The sequence below is a fragment of the Pan troglodytes genome, chromosome 1 (assembly GCF_028858775.2).
Source record: "Pan troglodytes isolate AG18354 chromosome 1, NHGRI_mPanTro3-v2.0_pri, whole genome shotgun sequence".
In the NCBI taxonomy this organism is placed as follows: Eukaryota; Metazoa; Chordata; class Mammalia; order Primates; family Hominidae; genus Pan; species Pan troglodytes.
Genome location: NC_072398.2, coordinates 197,041,200 through 197,064,049, shown reverse-complemented (window position 1 = coordinate 197,064,049; position 22,850 = coordinate 197,041,200). Strand labels below are relative to the sequence as shown.

Genomic DNA, 22,850 nt, shown 5'->3' with positions numbered 1-22,850 from the left:
ATGACTGTGAATTTGTAACCAAGGGCAGCTGTGTCCCAGCACACCCAGCCTTATCTTCTTCCTTCTTGCAGCCTTGACTTCCCTATTGGTGCTCATTTTGTGCTGGAGAGACCAATGGGCATTGCCATTCCCCACTCCACCCCAGCCCACTTCTTCTCCTGTGTCCCTCTCTTCAATACATGGCCCCACCATAGTCATTCAGCCAGAAACTTGGTAATCATCAGCCCCTCCTCCTCTCTACCCCTTCATAGCTGCCTCAGTTCAAGGCTGGATTCTCTTGCCTGCAGAGTCACAAAAAAAGTTTTATAGCTGATTTCTGGGCCTTCCTGTTTAACCCACTTAAAATTCAGAATGATTATTTTACTTCCCTGCTTAAAGTCTCTTAATAGCTTTCCATAGCTTATGGAATCCTCTCTGGCTTATGAACAAGGGGCAGGGTTCTGGCTCCTGGTCCATGCTCCTCCTGTGTTCATTTTGGGCCTCATATCCTGCTCTTCTTCTCTTGCTCCCTGCACCTGACTTGCAATGCCCCAAATGCACCAGGGCTCTTTTCGGCTCCATGCCAATGGCAAAATCTTACCCCTCAGTTCAACTCAAAAATCATCCTGTGGGACTAATTTTTCCGAGCCCTTCCAGCATCACCGCCCTCTTACAGGAAGGTTGATGACTTGTTTGAAGGACAGTCTTAGTTTTTGTCTTGCCAGGGCTTCCACTCCCAGCCTGAGTTTTGGGGAGGGCAGACAGTCACATGATCTGGATCCAGCCAATGAGGACATCCCTTGGCTACACTGGTATTGAGGGGTGGGCACGTGACTCAGGCTGGTCCACCAAGGTTTATCTGAGGGCTTTTGTAGGACCCATTAGGAAAGATATGCTCCCTTTCTGAAGGGATTGCCAAGACAGGTAGGTTATAGGGAGCTGAGGGTGGTCCCCTTTGCCACCTCTTGGGAAAGCCTGCCTGAGAATGAAACTAATACACAAGACAGCAAAGCCTTGGGACGGGGAGAAACATTATTTGCATACCTTGATCCAGCACCGCCTGAAGTCAAGTTCTAGACTTTTCAGTTAAAGAGGCCAGCACATTCCCTTTGTAGCGCGAGTTAGCTGGAGGTGGGTTTCTATTTCTTAAACCCAAAGAATCCTGGCTATTACATTTCTCCTTATTTCCTAGGGGAACTTCTTTACACCTCTTAGAAAAGCACCTAACACATGATATTGCAAAGCATTTAATTATATTCTGCCTCTTTGCCCCGACTGTGAGCTTCAGGGTCCAGCACAGTGCTTGGCTATTACATAAACATTTGTGGAAGGAATAAATAACTCCTTAGGAACCCAGACTGTGGCTTTGTCCCTCTAGCACCTAGGAGAGCCTCGTTCATAGAAGAGTCTCAATAAATGATTACAGAAAATAAATAGGGGAAAAGTAACAAAGAACATGAATGAGCTAAACCAATGGTTTGATAAAGCATATGTGAATAAATAAATAAGTGGATAGTTATTATTAACAAATCTCCATTGGCGTGCAATTCTCATTCTAACTATATCTGGATCTAATGGCTCTTAAATGAGATATCTAGTTAAACGTCGCTGAGATCAAATGGTTCTAGTTGGCTCAAATTCCATGGGTAAAATGCCTAATAATTAAAGCAAGATCATTCAAGAGGAGAAAGAGTGTTGCTAGCAAAATTTTCAAAGTGAACGTCTGCAGAGTAGACAGTTTTTGTATCACCACCTACAAAAACAAAAGCAAACGAATGAAGGGAATGAAGTGAAGCAAATCCGTCAAAGCTCTAAGGACATGAAAAGGAGGGATGAAATTAAGGAAATTTAATGTTGAAACTCAAAAGGGTTACTTGCTGGACCTAGAGAGTAGGTTGAGCCTGCTTCCCAGGGAAATTCTCTTTCCAAAAACAGCCAAAGTCTACCCAGTGGCCACAGGGCCAGGATCTGGGAAGTCCAGACAGATAGAGCAGGCATCCTATTCTTCTGCAGGTGGAGGGAGATGCCTAGGCTCAAAGGTAGATGCCAGAGCCCCGGGGTGGGTGCATGCTGGACAGCATCTTCCTTAGAGAATTTCTGGGACTATTTCTTCTTGGACTGTGTCCCAGGGATCAAGGAACTCCCACACTTTGGCCAGGAGGACTAGGCAGAAGCCCTAGAAGAATGCCCTTCCCACCACCTCATCTCCTATATTAAAATGGTATGCATCCTTCTCGACCTGTCTCAAGTGCAGCCTCTGCCTTGAGGCCTTGGTCCCCTGCCCCAGGAGAGTGTCCTCCTCTGAGCCCTGGAAGGTGCTCTCCTTTCTCTTCCTACTTTGAATGTTTGGTGGAGTTTATTAGCACACAGTTCTGTGGGGACTGGGCCTGGGAGTGTGGGGACATAGAGAATGGGCAGGCAGAGCCCATCCAGGGTGATCCGAGTGAAATAGATAAGAAAAGAAAATCAATATACAGTGGCCAGGGCAAGGAAGAGAGACTGGGAACCACTGGCCAAAACTAACCCACAGAGTCACAGCCAAGGAAATTGGAGGGGCAGAGGTTTGTTCCAGGATCTACACAGAAATCCCATGGGTGGAAAGGAGCTTTGGACGTTCCCCCCCCCATCATACACCCCACACACACACTCCTGAGGCCGGCACTTCCACTGGCCCCCAAGACAAGGGTGGCTTCAATTCTGAGTGCAGGTCAGACTCTGTCTGCCTTCCCTGTTGTAGGAAGAATTTGCCCCTTGGGGAGGGGTAGAGGAAAGAAGGAGAGAAGAAGGCCCAATAGAACCCTCCAACCACATGGTCCAGAGAGAGCGAGGGGGCACAAGCAGAGATGCCCCTCCCATCTCTGGTAGTTGTCTCCTGAATGCCTTCTCCATACTTATGGTCCCCGCCCCCCTACTCTGGGAGCACCCCAGTACAGGGGCTGTGCCTGACTCACTGTGGAGTACCTCTGCTTCCCTAGTCCTGCACAGAGCTCTTAGTGGTAGCTGAATTGGTAGAATCCTCTTCTGCTTTTCTTTCTTTTTGCTTTTTAGACAGAGTCTTTCTTACTCTGTCTCCTGGGCTGGAGTACAGTGGCACAATCTCAGCTCACTGCAGCCTCTACCTCCAGGGCTCAGGTGATCCTCCCACCTCAGCCTCCTGAGTAGCAGTGACTACAGGTGTGTGCCACCACATCCGTCTAATTTTTGTATTTTTTGTAGAGACAGGTGTCTCCATGTTGCCCAGGCTCATCTTGAACTCCTAGACTCAAGTGATCCACCCATCTCAGCCTCCCAAAGTCTTGGGATTACAGGTGTGAGTCACTGCATCCGGCCCTCTTCTGCTTAACAAAGCAGCTAACTGGCCAGTGTGGGGCTAGATCCAGGAACAGAAGTGATGCTATCCATAATGTGCTTGCCAAGTGCAGCTCTGGGAAGATAGTTCCAACAAAATCACTGTCCCCTCTTCTGACTTTTGCAAGGACATCCTCCAGTCTCACCCAGAGACTCTCCCCACACTAACCTTATCTGAGTTTCCAGGCAATTCCCCTTGAGGCTAGATAGAGTCAGGGCAGCCAGGCTGTGCCTTTCTGCTGGTGAGATGCCACTGGGCTGGAAAGCTCATATGTTGGCTTCAGTGGGACCACCAAAAATAGGGCCAACGAGGCTCTGAATTGCTGGAGTTGCTCCATCTTACTCTTTTCCTCTCAAAGCCTCATTCCAGGAGTATTGTACTTATGGTGAGCCAGGCAGCAGTTGCCACGTTTCACCCTCTCAAAGTGTTTTGTAGGTTGGTATACTGAGACCCATTTTTCAGATGTGGAAACAGGCTCAGAAAAGCTGGTAAATATCCTAAGATGACACAACTACTGAGAGGTGGCTGGTTTTGAGCCCAAGTGTCTCTGCTGACTCCCAAGCCTACCCCCTTCCCAGTTCGATGCCATGGTGCAGGCTCGATATCTAATTCCAGAGAAACTGCACAAACTTCCTCTCCTATATTCTAGGAGAGGATGTCTGGCTTTCCCTCCTCTCTTTTAATCTGGGGATGGTTCTGGAGAGACTCAGATGGAGAGTGTTGGGTAAGAGACAGAGGAAAGAGGAGACAGATTCTGGATCTAGTGGCTTCTCAGGGGGCTTCACTTTGCTGATTTTCTCAACCAATGGAGAGGTCAGTTCTGTGATGGGCTGGAGATCACTTCTACTCAGTATAACGTGATCCTGATATCCTTCAGGGACCTACATCCCCATATTGTTAAAAGGGTCTTCTGTATCCCCAGTCCCAGTCCTTTGAAAAAGTCCTGGGGCTTCATGAGGAAGCTTATCAAAGGTGAGAGTGTTTTCTTAGAACGTGATGGAAAGGAATGGAGCTCCATGATGGTCAGAGCCAAGTGACTGGGTCAGAGCAGAGCAGAGAAAGAAAACCCACCACCCCCACACTCCAGCAGGGTCAGTGAGAGAAAGTCTGGCTCCTATATTGAACTGGAAATGGAACTGTGTGTAAGGGGGGACAGGTGTGTACATGTGCTTAAGGTGGTCTGGGGGTGAGGGATGACTTGGTGATGTGAATTTGGCAGTGACTTGGAAAGGTATGTGTCAGAGATGATTTGGCAGTGTGTGTGTGTGTGTGTGTGTGTTTGTGTGTATGTTGGGTGAGGGTTGCACACATGTATGTGTAGTCAGGGTGTAATACCAATTCTTCTCTGTGGGTTGTAACCCTCAGTCAGTCCAAGCCCAGCTTTTGCTCATGGTCACACACACAAAAATGCAATTAACTTTTAGGGGGAGTAAGTCTAAAATACTAGGGAATAGCTCAACATGTCAGAGCTACAGGGTTCAGTGCTCACCACAGTAACAGCTTTTTCCTGTTCAAAACATGTATTGTTGGATTCCCAAAGGCTGGACCCGGACCAGCAAAACAGGGAGAACTGGTCCACTGATTGCTGCATGTATACTGTTGGCCACTCCAGTGATGGGAACATACTGTTATTTATGTGTGCTCCCCACACCTTATCTTTCATGATGTCAGCACAATACTTTCAATTGATTATTTCCTGCCACAGTTTTGGCTTTGAATTGTCCTTTGTTTTATGAATAATATTCTGAGGAGTTGGCAGGTTTTCTTCTAACATCCTTACTTGGCAAAATAAAAAATGACCAATCCTATGTTTCTCCAATTGTTTGGAAATTTTACTAGTCCAGAAGCCCTAATTTGTTGCTATCCCATTTAGGGGGAGGGGAAGAGTGTGGAAACTGAGTCAGGGACATTGCATGCCACTCTCCCTTCTGAATCAGTGGGAACTTGTTATCTGGTAAGGGAGGTAGTGGATTTTTTTTTTTTCTCTCAAAGGAATTCTTGTCTTCTTGATAGGTGAAGGGGGTGCCCAGTTGTCCAAATCCATCTTTGCTAACAGGATCTGTTGTTTTTCTATGCCTTGGCACAGAATGCAAGAGAACATCCTGAAATCTTAACGTATGCTTACAAAAGCAGTATACTCATAAACCAGCAGCATCAAATTTTTACAGGAATCCAGGGATCCATAAAGGAGAGGGGCAAGGGAGAGAGCTGATTCTTCCCACACATATGTCCTGAGTCTCCAAGTTTGTTTATCCATAATTGCTATGCAAGTATAAATTAGAACAACAAATGCATCCATCCTGGCAGTGGTGACACCAACCCTGTAAATAATTATAATGTAATCTTATAGCAAAGAGCTCTGAGTGACTCCCCTAACAATTTCCTCTGCTTAATTCCTTCCCCACTGAGTGACTTCATAGGAAAAGGAACTCTTTCAGATTGGTTTCACTCCAAAAGTTTGGACAACGTGTAGACTCACACCTGGAGGGCAGAAGCTGTAGGAGACCATTTGGCCCATGGATAAACAAGTGAGTCGAAAAGGCCTTGGGACTGGAAGACAGGGAACTGGCAAGGATATTTGTCTTGACACCTGTTTATAGAAGTGAAAACTTGGGAACCACCTAACAAGAGGTCTGATGAGTAAACTATGCTACAGTCTTACAAGGGAATGCTACACAGCCCGGAAAACTCATCACAGATATCGCATGTCATAATAGCATGCTGTCATGGCTTGGAAGACAGGCTTTAGTATCAGATTAACCTGGGGTTGAATCCCAGCTCTGCTCCTTACTCGCCGGTGTGATCTCAAGCAGGTAGTATAACCTCTCTGGGCCTCATTTTCGTCTTCTGTAAAAGAGGAAAACTATGCTACTTACTTCATAGAATTTTTAAGAAGATGAAATGAAATGAAATTATAGCTCTAAAGAGCTTATAACCTGTCTGGCACATATTGATAGTAAAGGGTCAACAAATGATATTATTATCAGACCTTGTATATTTTGGAGGCATCTGTGATGGTACAGGAAAAAATTTCATGACATAATAATTAGCTAAAAATATATAACTACAGATATTTTTAGATCCTAATTTGGTCATATTAAATATATATAAATAGCCAGCTAGCTTGATCTAGGCCAAGAAAAAAGGTCAAAGGGGAGTACATCAAAATTTTAATAATTTTAATTTTTCCATACCTTTGTAGATTTTCCATGTTTTCTACAAGGAGCATATGCATTACACTTACAGTCAGTAAAGAGGTATTTTACAAAAGAGGCAGAGGTCCAAGGGTCTTCACACTGGGCAGGTCATCAGGATTCCAGTTGAGTGAAGACTCACCTTAACCTTCAACCCAACTCCTAGCTTAAAATCACCAGCTTTTGCTCTTGGACTAGTTTATAGAATGTCATCCTCCACAGAGCAGGTTGTCCTCACTCACCTGTGCTTCTCTCAGCCCTCTGACCAGGGTAGGAAATGACCTGGCCGGCTTCCTGTGAGAAGCTCATGGTGACACCAGGGTCTTCTGACTCCCATGTCGGCTCACCTTCCACTGCACCAGGAAACTTGAGTTTTCTGCTTATGCTAGTTCCCAAATCTGAGCCTATACTTGGGAAGAATCCATTCCCCCTTTATCCCTCTTAAATATTTAATAGTCACACTTGGCTCCTACCATGGGTTTGTCTGATTTTCTTACCTAATAGATAGACAATGAGCTCCTTAAAAAACCATGTCTCACTCAACTGGTGTTCCTACCGCCATGAAACCTGGCACAGGGAAGGTGTGCAATAAACGTGCCCCATTCCCCTCCTTTTCTCCTCTCCTTCCCATCTTCCTCCTCCCTACTCCCACTGACTGCCACGTCTCTGTCTTCTCTGACTCTTGCAGACACCCACTTTCTGCTCCGCTCAGAATCCTCAGTGACACCTCCTCCCACCCCTATCCCCTCCGTCCATCCACTCCTGGAGCACAGCCCCGCCAGACCCGGCCGGGCCCAGCCCCGCACCCAGGGCCTCCACCAGAACGCTATTCCCACTGCGGCACCCCCTGGTAGCCAACGCCGCGACTCCTGCCTGACATCAGGAAGTGGAATCCCCACCTTCACCTGACACTATGCAGCAACTAAGGCTCCAACGATGCCCCATCCTTGCTTGAAGTACACCTGGACATATCCTTCTATTGGCTCCTCATGTGCTAACAAAAGTCCTCCTGATAACACAGCCACAATGAGAATACAAGAGAGTGTTCCAAATTCCACAATACCACTCGTGATGCTTCTCACCCAAACAGAAAGCCAGATACTTCCTTAAGCCATCCTCAATTTGAGCACATCCTGCAAGCCCAAGTCTGGGATAAGCAACGATGGCTGTAAATCTTCAATAACTCATATCCTCCCTAACCCATCAACAACTGAGACTCTCCATGAAGCACACTATAGAAGAGCCTGCACTTTTTTAGCAAAGCCAGAACAAGAGGGAGAAAGTAAGTCCTACCCTTCAGACACTGGGACATAATGCCTTTCTGATGTGTCAGGACCCTTGGAGTGGGAAGAATTAAGACTAAAAATGTTCTAGTCTCAGCAATGGTCACTTATGGTTCTAGTCCCTTTTTGGATGCTATGCATATGTCTTCCAGAAATGGAACAATATTTTGAATCATTTTACTAGACCCTGTCCACATCCTGAGACCAGAACATTTTTAGTCTTAATGCAAGTTATTCAACCAAGACCCATCATAAAATTCTTCAGCAAGAATATGTTTCAAATCAGATATCAAAATCACTATAAAAATTACCCCAGCTCTAAAAATATGCAGTGCTTTTTCATTAGGATGAGATGAAAGGACTCTAACAGTAGGTACAAGGAAGTGGCTAAGAGGCCTCTGGCTGCAGGTCCAGGCACTGAGGAGACTGTAAGCATCCCAGTAATTCACAGTTGCAGAGAATAGGGTAGGAAAGGAAGGTGATGTTGTGCTTACCAGAGGGAGGAGCCTTCTGTCCCAGTGACTTCCAGAAAGTCGTAACCATCTTCCAGCTGGAAGTCAATAAAGACCAGGGCGATGGTGTCCCCCAGCTCGGCCAGGATGGTCCATGTGCAGTCGGCATTGTTATGGTACTCCGAGGGGAAGTGGGGGCTGGAGATGATGCCACTCTGGCCCCGCAGGGTCCCACCACAGGCATCATCAGCTGTGGGCACAGAGACAAGAGGCTTACATGAGTAGTCTGGTTTTCAAGCCCTAGCACTCACCGTGGGCTATACCTGCAATACATCCTTCTGTCTCCCAAGAGTACAATTCACAGTTTGTGGACATAGATAAAGCAGCAAATGACTTTGTTTGGACAAGTCCATCTGAGAAGCCTAACAGAGGAAGTGTCATTAGAGCTGGGTTTTGATGAATGAGTAGGAGTTCACTAGATGGAGAAGAGGGGGAAGGACATTTCAGGGAAGAAGGAACCAAATGGTCATAAGCAGAGACATATGAATGTGCAAGGCATGTCTAAGATAAACAGCTCTAGATGACTCATCACAGGGTAAAAAAGAGGAATAATATAAGATAGTAATGGCATGTAGGAGAAGTCACATGGCAGAGAACACTGAGCCAAAAAGATTTGGGGACAGGGGAGTGCATTGGAAAGGAAATGGATTTTAGGGTAAGGAAGGTCTAGATTTGAATTTAGACTCCACAATTTCCCAGCCACCTGCATAACTTAGGAAATTTATTTTTTTAAGCCTCAGTTTGCTTCTCTGTTGTGATAACTGAATTAGATAGTTAATGTGACAGTAACTAGCATTAGCCAGTGACTGACATGTGGGTAGATGCAAATGCTAGATTCTCCTTTTTCCTTCTACTTCATCTTAAGGATCAAAGGCAGTGAAGAAATGTGATTAAACTTGCATTTTAGAAAGAACACTGGCTATGGTATAAAGGAGGTCTGAGTCAGGGAAGCGCATGGGGTGCTCTTGGTATCACCAAAGTCACCACAGTCTAGGTGAGGCTGGATGAGATCGAGCTAAGGTCGTGTGGAGGGTGGGAGAGGACTTATTTGAGAGATATTTAGGAAGCAGAATCTCCAGAACTCAGCAACTAGGAGGTATAAAATCCAGGTTGCTGGTATAAGCATCTGGATGGATGAAAGGTGCTATTTCCTGAGGCAGAAAACCCAGGAAGGGAGCTCCTTGTGGTATGGAAGGCAACCAGGAGTTCAGTTTTGGACACGCAGAAGTGGGTATGTCTGTGAAGCCTCCAATGGTGAGATCAGATTAACAGATATATAGGAGCCATCTGGGCTAGAGATAAAAGTGATCTTATTTAGCAGCTCTGAACTATTCTTACTAATGTTCTTTACAGGGTCGAGAGAATCATGAGCCAACTCATAGCATTTCTCAATGCTAACTTCTAAGTTTCTATGAGTGCAGAAATGTAAGATATACACCCACTCTCCCAGAGTAGGTGCTTATGAAGGTTTCCCTCCTATACCCATTAACTGAGCACCTACTGTGGGCCAAATACTGGGTAGGGCCAGCACTACAATGTGAAAAGCTTGATTTCCTCTCTGCCTTCAAATGCTTCTGAGGGAGGAGGTGGGCAGGCAAGCCAGCAATGGCAACACAGAATAGTTATGATGGGGATGCTCAAGGCGCAGTGATAGCACATAGTTAGGAAGGGCTTTATGGAAGAGACAGAATTTGTATTAATATATTCATTCACTTATTCATTCATTCATTTAACAAATGCTAACTGAGCACCTACTATGTGTCAGCCACTGTTCTAGGTGCTGGGGATTCAGCTGTGACTAAAACAAAAATTCCTATCCTCCCAGAGCTTACATTCTGGTCAGAAGGATAAAGACAACTCCAAGATAAATAATTAACTCTATGGTAAATGAGCTGGTAAGTGCAGAGGAAAATGGGCTATCTGGTGTTGGGAGTGGGGGTGTGGATATTTCAGAAAGGGTGGTCAGGGAAGACCCCACTGAGAAGTTGACATTTGAGCCAAGACTTGAAGGAATGAGAGAGGAAGTCACATGGTTATCTGGGGGAAGAGCATTCACGGAAGATAGAACAGCAAATGCAAAGGTCACCAGGGTGCAGAGGCCTGGCACCATTGAAGAGCATCAAGAGACCCAAGGACTGGGCGCAGTGGCTTATGCCTGTAATCCCAGCACTTTGGGAGGCCGAGGTGGGCGGATCAACTGAGGTCAGGAGTTCAAGACCAGCTTGGCCAACATGATGAAACCCTGTCTCTACTAAAAATACAAAAAAAAAAAAAAAAAATTGGCTGGGCGTGGTGGCGCACATCTGTAGTCCCAGCTACCCAGGAGGCCAAGGCAGAAGAATCGCTTGAACCCAGGAGGTGGAGTTTGCAGTGAGCCGAGATTGTGCTATTGTACTCCAGCCAGGGCAATAAGAGCGACAATCTGTCTCAAAAAAAAAAAAAAAAAAAAAAAAAAAAAAAAAAAAAAAAGAGACCCAAGGGGCTGGAATGCAGGAAGAAGAAGGAAAGTGGCAGGGGAGGCAGGGCTTCCGAGGGCCTGAGAGGCAGCTGTAAGGATGTGGACTTTTACTCGGAATGAGTTGAGAAGCCAGTGGAGGGTTCCGAGCTGAGGATGATATGATGTCATTTGTGTATTAACAGGATCCCTTGGGATGCCATGTAGACAGCAGACCAAAGAGGGCAAGGGAAGAAGGTGGGGGCCTCTTGAAGCTACCCCAATAATCCAGTGAGAGGTGATGGTGGCTAAGACCAGGTGGTAACAGTGAGACATAGTCAGAGTCTGGCTTCATTTCCAACACTGAGCTGGCAGCATACATCAGCTGAGGGTGCCTGCCTGGTAGGCCTCAGGGGAGAGGGTGTTTTAGGCAGAAAAACAGCAAGGACAGTTCAAGTTGGGGAATGTGGCATGTTTAGGGACTTATTAGGCGGACTGTCTGAACTGAAAGGGACATGCAGAGATGACAGAGCTGGGCTGCACAGGAAGGCAAGAGCTGGACTGCGAAGGTCCTTGAATGCCGAGTAGAGGAGCTGAGGTTCTGTTCTCCTCCCCTCTTCCTCCTTTGCTACCCCCAACCCAGCTGCCCAGGCCCCAGAAAGCAGGAAGGGAGGGAAGGTAGGCAAGATTGGCCTTGCTTGGCTTTAAATCCAGTTCAGTGGTGCTGTTGATTTGTTTTATCAAGTTGCACAGTATTTCTGCCTTGAGTATCTCTCTGGCAGGAGGCTATGATGTCTGACATCCGAGGCAGAGTTTGTCTCCTTCTGATGTAAATAAATTCACCATGAACATTACCAGGGAGATAAGCCACAGGAGCCAGCCAACAAGTGGGAGATTTGCCAATATTGTTCCGAGCAAGCACCGGGCCCACTGGTCCCCAACAGTCCTGTCACTGGCCCTCACTACACCAGGTGGAACTGTCTTCGCCCTGGGCACAATGGCTGAGTCTTGACTGTACTGGGGAAAGGGATCATGGTGAAGAAAGGGACATTTAGCCCGAACCTTCAAAAAAGCATAGGAGTGTGCTGGAAGGGGAAGAAATAGAGGGGTTCCAGGCAGAGCAAACAGGCCCTCAGAGGCAAGAAGGCCTGGAAGGGTATGCTGCTTGGGGGAAGGCCTTGACAGCACTGCTGAGGTGTTTGGACTTTCCTCTGCAGGTGCAGGGGAGTCATGGTAGGTGTGGAGAAGAGGGTTTTCAGCAGGAAGTACAAGTCCAGACCTATTTTAGAAAGATGATTTGGTCCCATAGTAATGGATGAAAGATATGGTTTGGTGGCCAGGGAAGGTTGCCGGTGGGGAGATCAGAGACAGAGAATGGAGAAGAGGTTTTCCCATCATCAAAGCTGCAACTAGGCAGGGAGGAAAGAGAAGCAGCAGGAAGGGATTTAGGAGGCAGACTGTGGAGGAATGAGAGGGTGAAGTCTCCAACAGAAAATGGATGGTGAAGGAGAGAGCAGAGACAGGGACGCTAGAGGAGACGCAGCTCTGCAGGAAGTGACGGCCCTTCCTCCCTGCTCTTCCCCACTCCCATGCTGAGTGTGAGATCCTGGGGAATAAACAGATGGGGATAACTATGGGCCTGGGATCCCAGAGACTGTGAGGCAGGGAATCAGCAGGACAAAGAGGGAAGCTCCCACCACAGGAGTGGAGAAGGCTGGGGACTGAACAGACATGTATGGAGCAGGCAGAAGCAAAGATACCTGAAAGAAGAGAAGGTGGGAAGGGAGGGGCACTCAGGTGGAAAGTAAGCAGGGGCCAAAGAGAAACATTAGAGGGGGAGGGAGTGGCTCAGGAGCAGGCACAGCCACTCTGTGTGGCCAAGTCTCCAATCAGGCCCTTGGTCCACATAGTCTCATTTAATCTGGCCTGCACATCCAGGTGGACAACAAAGAATTCCAGAAGAAAAGCAGGTCTTGGGGGAAAGACAATGACTCCAGAGCCTTCTGCCTACTTCCAGTCTTAGAAACCCAACTAGATATTCCACATTGCTCTGAAACCCAACCCAACCAAAATCACTCTCATCCTTTCCTCCCAGAAGCCTAGCCTTCTTCCAGACTTTCTCATCTTGGAGGGTCAGCACTATTCACCCACTTCCTCATGGCAGAGGCTCAGGGGACATCCTCAACTCCTCCCGCACCCCCACATCCAGCCAGGGACTCAGCTGGCAGTCCATCTAGGTGGCTGTCAATCCTGTCCCCCGCCATCACTGCCATTGCTGTACCCCAAGCCATGTCACACTCCAAGTTAACCACAGCCATGAAGCCCCCTCCTGGTCTCCAAGCCTCCTTCCTCCTCCAGCCCATCCATTCTTTCGGTTTTTCAGTTTTTTAAATTTTATTTTTAATTGACAATAATTGTATGTCCTTATGGAATACACTGTGATGTTTTGATATATGTATGTATTGTGGAATGACTAAATCAAGCTAATTAGCATATCAATCACCTCACATACTTTTTTTTTGCATTGAGAACTTTATCTTGGAGCACTCCCTTAAAAAATTTATTGTTATAAAATATTTGTACATTTTTATGGGGTATGTGTGTTATTTTTTGACATGCATAGTAGGTGATATAGTTTGAATGTCCCTCCCAAATCTCATGTTGAAATGTAATCTCCAATACTGGAGGTGGGGCCTGGTGGGAGGTGTGTGGGTCATGGGGATGGATGCCTCATGGTTTGGTGCTGTCCTTGTGATAGTGAGTGAGTCATCTCGAGAGCTGATTGTTTAAAATTGTGTGGCACCTCTCCCTCACTCCCTCTCTTGCTCTTGCTCTGGTCATGTGAAGTGCCTGCTCCCACTTCACCTTCCGCCATGAGTAAAAGCTCCCTGAGGCCTCCCCAGAAGCTGAGCAGATGCCAATGCCATGCCTCCTGTACAGCCTGTGGAACCATGAGCCAATTAAACCTCTTTTCTTGATAAATTACCTAGTCTCAGGCATTTCTCTAAAGCAATACAAGAAAAGCCTAACACAGTAGGTGTAATGATCCATTCAGGGTATTTAGGGCATCCATCACCTCAAGAGTTTATCACTTTTATGTGTTGGGAACATTTCAAGTTCTCTCTTCTAGCTATTTTGAAATATACAATACATTGTTGTTTTAACTATAGTCACCCTAGTCTGCTATTGAACATTAGAATTTATTCTTCCTTCTACCTAACTCAAGGGTCCCCAACCCCTAGGCCATGGACCGGGACCTGTTAGAACCTGGGCTGCACAGCAGGAGGTGAGTGTTGAGCAAGTTATCTAATGCCTGATGATCTGAGGTGGAACAGTTTCATCCGAAACCATCCCCCACCTCCTGTCCATGGAAACATTGTCTTCCATGAAATTGGTTCCTGGTGCCAAAAAGGTTGGGGACCACTGACCTAACTGTGTATTTGTACCTGTTAACCAACCTCTCTTCATGCCCTACATCCTCCAATCCTGGACACACACAGCCTTCCCAGCCTCTGGTAACTATCAATCATTCTACTCTCAACCTCTATGAGATCCACTTTTTTAACTCCTCGTATGAGTGTTAGGTGATATTTGTCTTTCTCTGCCTGGCTTATTTTACTTAGCATAATGACCTCCAGTTCCACCCATGTTCCTGCAAATGACAGGATTTCACTCTTCTAAAAAAAAAAAAAAATAGAGATGGAGTTGTGCTGGACATTGCCCAGGCTGGACTTGAACTCCTGGGCTCAAGAGATCCCTTGCCTCAGCCTCCCAAGTAACTGGGACTATAGGCGCATGCCACTGCACCTAGCTAATTTCATTTTTTAACATCTGAGTAGTATTCCACCATGTATGTGTATACCACATACACACATATATATTATATATACCATATTTTCTTTATACATTTATCTAATGATGTGCACTTGTGTTGATTCCATATCTTTGCTGTTATGAATTGTGTTTCAGTAAACATGGGGTGCAGGTATCCCTTTGATACATTGATTTCCTTTCCTTTGGATAAATACTCAGTAGTGGAATTGCTTGATCATATGGTAGTTCTATTTTTAGTCTTTTGAGAAATCTCCATACTGTTTTCTATAATGGCTGTACTAATTTACATTCCCACCAACAAAGTATAAGAGCTCCCTTTTCTCCATATCTTTGCCAACATCTGTTGTTTTTTGCTTTTTTAATAATAGCCATTCTAACTAGGGTAAAATGATATCTCATTGTGATTTTGACTTGCACCTCCCTGATGATTAGAGATGTTGAACATTTTTTCATATACCTGTTTGCCATTTTAATGTCTTCTTTTGAAAAATGTCTATTCATGTCCTTAGCTCACTTTTTAATGGGATTGTTATTATTATTATTTTTTTGCTGTTGAGTTGTTTGAGTTACTTGTACATTCTGGACATTAGTCCCCTCTCAGATGAATAGTTTGCAAATATTTTCTCATCTTTAACAGGTTGTCTTTTCACTTTGTTGATGGTTTCTTTTTCTGTGTAGAAGCTTTTTAGTTTAATATAGTCCCATTTGTCTATTTGTGTTTTTGTTGCCTGTGCTTTTGAGGTCTTAGCCATAAAATCTTTGCCTAGACCAATATCCTGGAATAACTCCCCTAAGTTTTCTTCCAGTAGTTTTATAGTTTTGGGTCTTAAGTTTAGGTCTCTAATTCATTTTAAGTTGATTTTTGTATATGGTGAGAGATGGGTGTTTAGTTTCATTTTTCTGCATATGGTTATCCAGTTTTCCCAGCACTATTGAAGCAAGTGTCCTTCCCCTAATGCATGTTCTTGGTGCCTTTGCTGAAAATCAGTTGGCCGTAAGTATATGAATTTATTTCTGGACTCTCTATTCTGTTTCATTGGTCTGTGTCTGTTTTTATACCAATACCATCCTATTTTGGTTATTAAAGCCTTGTAATATATTTTGAAGCCAGGTAGAATGATGCTTCCAGCTTTGTTCTTTTTGCTCAAGATTGCTTTGACTATTCAGGCCTTTTTGTTGTTCCTTATAAATTTTAGGATTGTTTTTTCTATTTCTGTGAAAAATGACACTGGTATTTTGATACAGATTACATTGAATCTGTAGGTTGCTTTGCAGCCTCTGTCCATTCTTCACAGAGGCCAGAGTAATACTGGAAACCATGGGCCTGATTACACCACTCTCTCTGTTGGAACCATCAATAACCCCCAATGTCACTCAGGATAAAGTGGAATACCTGATGACTCACAAGGACCTTACAGGGCCTTGCCTCATGCCAGTCTCTCTGTCCCTACTATCTGCAGCCACCCTGGCCTCCTCCCAGCTCTTCCGATTCACTAAGCATTGCCTTGCTCCAGGGCCTTTGAAAGTGTTATTTTCTCTTTCTGGAAACTTCTTCCCTATCTCGTTGGGCCTGACTGCCCCCACCCTCAGCCTTTAGGTCCCGATCCAAGTGCTGCTTCCTCGAGGATCTTTACAGAAATAGAATAATCCATCCCCCATCATATACTTTCTGAGCACCACATATTTTGCCATAATTAATGATTTTCCATAATTAATTGATCAATTATGTCATTACTTAGTTAACATGTAGATAGCAAACTCCATGAGAACAGAGGCCATGTCTGTTCTGTCCCTAGCACCTAGCAGATTTCCTGGCATATAGCAGGCACTTGACTAATATCTGCTGAACAAATAAATGTAACAGAAAACTGAAGCTCAGAGAGGTTAAGTAATGTTCCCAAGGTCACATAGGGAGTGGCTGAGTCAAGATTTCAGTTGAGTGTCTCTGGTACCAGGATGGTAGTCTCCTCCACATCCCTGCTTGATAGTGGTTTGGTAAGCCATCCTGAGATTTTCAAACTTCCCAACTGTAGGCAATGATTTCTGGACTTGTGCTAGAACTGAGGACTTGAGAACTTGAGATCCTCTGGCCAGAGCTACCAGTCTCCTCTGAAGGTGGCACCTTTACCATTTTAGCCATCCCTGCCTCTTGGGCTCATCTGACACCCTGGCCCTTGCATCATCCTGTTTTGATTGAAGATCCTGCAAAAGCTGTTTAGAGGTTTTCTCCCACTTTAGACAAGGCATCATATTTCATGGTTACAACTCCAGAGTCATAAAATATAACCTTCAGCTGACACCATAGTCCTAAAATATTCATTTACACTTTCTCTTTCTCTGGCAATGGGCATTTTGCACCACCATTAAGTCATGCATATTCTCAGGTGCAGGTGTGTTATGCTGATAGTTGCCTTTCCAAGTTTATGACTTTATTTATGATCGATTTTAAGTTCTACGGAAATCTCTTCAATTAGCCATAATTTTAGAGAACTCTCCCTCAGTCCTCTTTGATTTCTGTTAACTCTACAATGACTGACAAATTTCAGGCAGGAAATGGAGAAAACAGGACATTATCCTCTCTACTTCAGGCCAGCTCTAGGGTACCATCTTGCATGCCTAGAAGATTTGGGGTCCTTGGAATTGGCTTCTGTTCATATCATCTTCCCCAGGACCCCTCAGCCTCTGTGGAAATGAAGATGCCAACAGGCCCCAAAAGAGAAGCCACCATCTTGCAATTCCAGTGCAAGACTGAGAGCACCAGGGCAGGAGTGCCCCAAAGTTGCGGCCCACCCCCTTTTCTTGTGGTGAATGGTTCCGTGTGCCTAAACATGCTGGGGCCCCCAGAACCTGCTCAACTTCTTCAGTCCCCTCTTCCTGGGGGCTTTGGACTCTGCCCGTTTATCCTTGGCTTTATCAATGACACTCCTTAAAATGAAGAAATGACCAATTCTGAGAACATCACTATTGCTCCAAGACTCCTATAGTTACAGCCACCTAAGGTATCCTTCTGAGGGGAAGAATGTAGACAGGACATGGTATTTGATTACATGACACTCCTTAGTGAGCTTTCATTATGGGCCAGGCATTGTGCAAAATGCTTCACCTGCATTTTCCCCTTTAATCCTCAAACCCTCGAGAGCATAGGTATTATCGTGCACATTTTACAGATGAGGAAACAGAGGCTCAGTGAGTTTTTAAGACTTCCTTGTGGTCACATAGCTACTAAATGTTGGAGCTAGGGTTTGAACCTAAGACCTTGTGACTCCAGGCCCACACCATTACCCACCTATTTCTCTGCCTCCTGGGCCTCAGTCACTATAATCCTGTTCCTGACATGGGCTAGGAGCAGGCTCCTGGAAGCACCAGACCCTGGAGATGGGGTTTTCCAGGCATGAGACGCTTCCTCCTGCTCCCTTCTCTTTTGCCTGGGGGCCTTTGTGCTGCCTCAAAAGTGCTGGTCCAGCTACCAGTGCTTAAGTGGAGGTGGGTGAACCTTGGGTCTGGCTTTCTTCATAGGATGGAAAAGTAGTTTCCAGCCCCCACCCTGAAGCAGCATCTGTCCAACAGAATGACCTCAGGCCCTTTCCCAGAGGTTTCTCTCCTCAGGAATGCATGGAAGGTCAAGGGGAAACCGCAAGAGACTGCCAGTCCCTGACTGGTGGAGCCATGCAGGGGATGCCTGCACGTGCAGGCCAAGCTCTCAGGCCCTGAACCATCAGGCTGGAGAAGCTCTGGAAATCACAATGTCATTGTGAGTCTCCTGCTGTGGGCCAGAGGCCACCATCCTTGCCTGCAGTGGAGGGTGGTGGTCAAGATGATGGCTGTTAGGCACGTGGACTTGGGCTGAATCCTGGCTCCACCACTCTCAAGCTGTGTAATCACAGGTAAAGCACTGTACCTCTCTGGGCCTCAGTTCCCTCACTTGTAAGAGGAGATAACATTACCTTAACCTCCTTGGGAGTTGTGAGGATTAAAACAGGTAATGCAGGACCTGGTACTTAGTTAGGGTTCAATATGGTGGCCAGTGAGGCTGTGGCAGTGAGAATGACAATGATAGATACCCCTCACTGAGTCATAACTATGAACAAGGCCCTCTGCTATGTGCTTAGCATTTATCAATGTGAACCTCACTGCCAACTTATGAGTTAAGTACCATTATTATTCCCATTTACAAATGAGAAAACTGGGGCATAGAGAGGTTGAGTAACTGGTCCAAAGCCACTCAGCCAGTGGGTGTAAGTGGCAAGGCCAGGATTTGAATCCAGGTGACTGGCCTCCAGAGCCCATATTGTGAAACGTTCTGGTATAGTAACAGTAATTGCAAAAGTGATGGAAGGCTAGTTATCCCAGTAGCAGTAGAGTTACCCTATCGTAAAGAGTGGCCTTGGGTAGCTGTGGTCGCTGCTGAGGCCCCAGTGCTCAGAATCACTCAAGGTGCACACTGCACCCAGCATAGTGTTTAGTGCCTTCTCCGTGTTGTTAAATTTGATCAACACAATGGTGTCCAGCATGCAGTGCCCAGACCCTCTTTGCTATCTACAGTGTTGCCCTCTTATGCCTCTCCCAGATCTCTTTCTAGCTTAGGACTCCTTCCAGCTGCAGAATCAATGCCCCCATTTGGATGTCTCACAGGCGTCTCAAACTTTACCTGGACAAAGTGAGCTGTCTTGCTTCCCTTTAGGGCACATGCTTCCTGCCCTCTGTGCCAGTCATCTCCATCTTGGTCATTGGCATCCCCACCCACCAGCCCTCCAGAAAAAGCCTAGGAGTCAACTTTGACCCTTTATTCTATCAGCCATCCAACCCATCTATAAGGTCTGTTGGCTGTATCCCCAAAGCACAGCCCCAATCTACGCCTGTCCCTCCACCTCTACTCCGGCCACCCTCGACCAAGATGCAGCAACTCCAGCCTGGTTGCCCATAATACCTGCCTCCTAACTGGTCTTCTTACTGTGGCTCTTGCTCAGCTAGTATCCAGAGTGATCTTTTAAAAAAATTAAGTTAAATTGGACTATACTTCTGCTTAAAACTCTCCCCTGGTTGCCTCCTGAACTCAGAACCAAGCCTATACTTTTTTTTTTTTTTTTTTTGAGATAGAATCTTGCTCTGTCACTCAGGTTGGAGTGCAGTGGCATGATCTCAGCTCACTGCAACCTCCACCTCCCGGGTTCAAGAGATTCTCCTGACTCAGCCTCCTGAGTAGCTGGGATTACAGGCATGTGCCACCACGTCCAGCTAATTTTTGTATTTTAGTAGAGATGGAGTTTCACCAAGTTGGTCAGGCTGGTCTCAAACTCCTGATCTCGCGATCTGCCCGCCTCAGCCTCCGCCTTCTTACCTTGCTTCACCCCATCCCTGCCCTCTCCACCCACCCCTCACTCTACTTTTGCCACAGGGGCTTGTTTTCTGTTCCTCTAGCGTGTCCACCAGTACTTTCCCCCACCTCAGGGCCTTTGCACTTGCTGCTTCTTTTGCCAGGAATGCCATTTTCCAGGTCTTCACACAACAGGCTCCTCCTTGTCACTCAGGACTCATTTCAGAGGCCACCTCCCCACAGAGGCCTCCCCTGACTGCTCCGTCTAAAGTAGCCTTCCCCATCACTGGCTAAGACTTTACTTCCTCGTAGCTCCTACCACCACCTGTTTATTTGGTGTGTGTATCTGTTTTCTGCCTCCTGGCTGCTAGAATGTAAACTCCAAGAGATCATGGAATTTGGTCTGACTTGCTCATCATTGCAATTCTCTGAGTCTAGAACAATATCTGGCACTGTATAGGCAGTCAATAAATGATAATTGAATTAATGACTGGCTGGCTCATAACAGGCACTCAAGAGAAAGTTGTTGAGTAGCCAAGTGAATAAAATGAGGATGCAATCAGCCCTGTAAGGCTGCTACTTGTGTCCCACCTTTAAAACTCAGAGGGGTTTATAGCAGCACCCCTGGCAACCACACAGCTAGGGGCTGGCTTACCTAGGGTTGAACCCAGGCCAGTCTGACTCTACGCACTGTCCATACCCGACACCACTGCTTCTATTTCACATTCTGCAGGTTTCTTCCCCTGGGGCCAGAAAATTTGGAATACAGCTCAGCACTTGCAGTCCAAGCTTCTGCAGACCGTATTCCCTCTTCCCCAGGTATGGTGACAGCCTGCCGTGTTTGGCTTGAACCTCAGAGGCCAAGCACCTCTTGCTCTGGCCAGCTTTCTCCCTACCACCTGCCTCTCAGTCCCCAGTGCATATGAATTCCGTCGCTTCCCCATGCAGCCTTCTTTGATCCAGGGCCAATAGCCCTCATAAGTCAGAGGCCTGTTGCTGAAATCCACATGTTCTTCCCTCTTGTGGATCAAAGAGATGACACAAAGCTCAGCACCTCCCAGGGACCTCTGCTTTTGAAAATGTGCCCAGTATGACACAAAGTGAAGGGAGGTCACAGGCCCCATCTCCTTCCCTCTGTCAGCTGGACCAAGCCTTGATGGGTCAGGATCTTTGGGATGGGCCTCCTTGGGGGTCGGCCTTACACCTGGCTCCCCCCTATTCCCAGCTGTTCCCTATTCCCCCACTCCTAGTCTGTGCTGTGTCCCCAGACCAAGTCCACCCTCCAGCTGGGCACATGACATTTCCTAGATAAAACAAACACACACGGCTTTCCAGTCTGCTCCGGGAAGCTTTGGACTTAAAGAGATTGTCACTCAGAGCTACTGGGCAGGTGGGGTAACCCAGGCTAGTAATTTCCCTTTCGGGCTTGTATGCTAGCATGATTCTGATGGTGAATTAGACCCATCCAGACAGCCGTTCATTCAGCAAATATTTACGGACCACTGCCCAGTGGATGAGGTTTACCCACTCGCAGATGCCAGCTCTTGAGAGTTCTACATGAGAGGAAGAAAGGCCAAAAGGCTTTTAATGCTTCCCAAGTATGAACCTGTTCACTCTGGCATGACCACCACTCCTGGCACAGGATGGGTGTATGGTGGGTACCCTTTGTTCCTGTTTAGCTTGGCCTCCTAAGGAAGAACAGTTTGGGAAATCACTTTTATAAAATCACTGACATTATTGAGGATGTTTCTTAGGATATTCTTGTAGCTTGTGGGGATTAGAATAGAGAGATGAACCTGAAGGTAGGGAGGTGACCGGGGGTGGGGGGAAGCCCTACGGGGTCTGAGAGTTGGAAAGTCATTTTATTCTCTCCCAGCCTTTGAGCAGAACCACATCTCAGACCCCTCAGGCAGCAGGGGGCTGGAAGCCCTTCTGGAAGCAGGATTTGACATCCTCAGCTGGCTTCCCTAGGGCGTTTGGAAGGGAGTATTCTCTGGTGTGGCTAAAGTGGAAGCTACTTAAAATAAGTCTAAGAGACAGACTGGAAAGATTGGGGTGGGGCTCTTTCTGGAAGAGCCTTCTGCTCCATGCTAAGGAATCTGAACTAGACCCCGTCAGTGATGAAGAGCCACTAAGGGACTGAGCCACTTAGTTTTGTCAGATCTGTGCCTTAGCAAGTTCTCCCTAGCAGTACAGGTAGGAATGGGCTGGTGTGAGCAGGAGAGAACTGGGGCACACCTGCCTACAGAGGGTCAACCTTCAGTGAGGCAAGTGAGAGACGAGAGAGCCTGGACCATCATCTGAAGAGCAACAGAGATGTGGAGGGGGTAGGCTGGTGCAGAGGGACATGGGGGCCGATGATGCGATGTGAACAGCAAGAAAAGCAAGAATGTAAGATGCCCTGAGGGGTTCAGCTTGGCCACTGTTGGTGGGGACACTTTTCACTGAGCTGGGGAAGGCAACAAAAAGAGCAGGTTTGGGGAAAGCAGGAAGAGTGAGGTTTTCATGGGCCAAGTTTGAAACAAGCTGAGGAGAACTTTAGCATAGTTCACTATCCACAGGGGCCTGAAGCTCAGGACAGAGAATGGGGTTGGAGGTGGGGATTGGAGAGTTGCCCCCTAGTAACAATTACAGCAACACAGTAGATGAGAAATTCCAAGAGATGGAAGAAGTCCCCAGAGAAGAGGCCGAGCTGGGCCCTCCAGTATTTAAGGGGAATGAGGGTGGAAAGTCAGTGAAGGAGAAGGAGGGAAAGAATCATCATCATTTCAGAAGACGAAAAAAGAATTGGAAGACTTCAGAGAGTCGTGCCACCAAAAGACATGCCACCCCCGCCCAGGCCCATGAATTACTGTGTGGTGTGAATGCTAGAAGAGTGGTATCTCTCCACCCTGCTCCTTCCCTCGGAAGGGCCAGCCCTTGCTGCCTGCTGTGCCTGGACACAAAGACAC

The 22,850-nt window shown here is 46.6% G+C and overlaps 1 protein-coding gene across 5 annotated transcripts in view; it reads right to left on the bottom strand.

The window, feature by feature from the left end:
• The window catches only part of CSMD2 (CUB and Sushi multiple domains 2), a 643,557-nt gene that overhangs the window by 395,904 nt on the left and 224,803 nt on the right, over nucleotides 1-22,850 (bottom strand). For all 5 annotated transcript variants that reach the window (XM_016958744.4, XM_063782964.1, XM_016958727.4 and 2 more), the window contains exon 5: nucleotides 8,300-8,507. In XM_016958744.4, coding sequence (XP_016814233.2) covers nucleotides 8,300-8,507 — 208 coding nt within the window. The remainder of the gene's footprint in view (nucleotides 1-8,299; nucleotides 8,508-22,850) is intronic.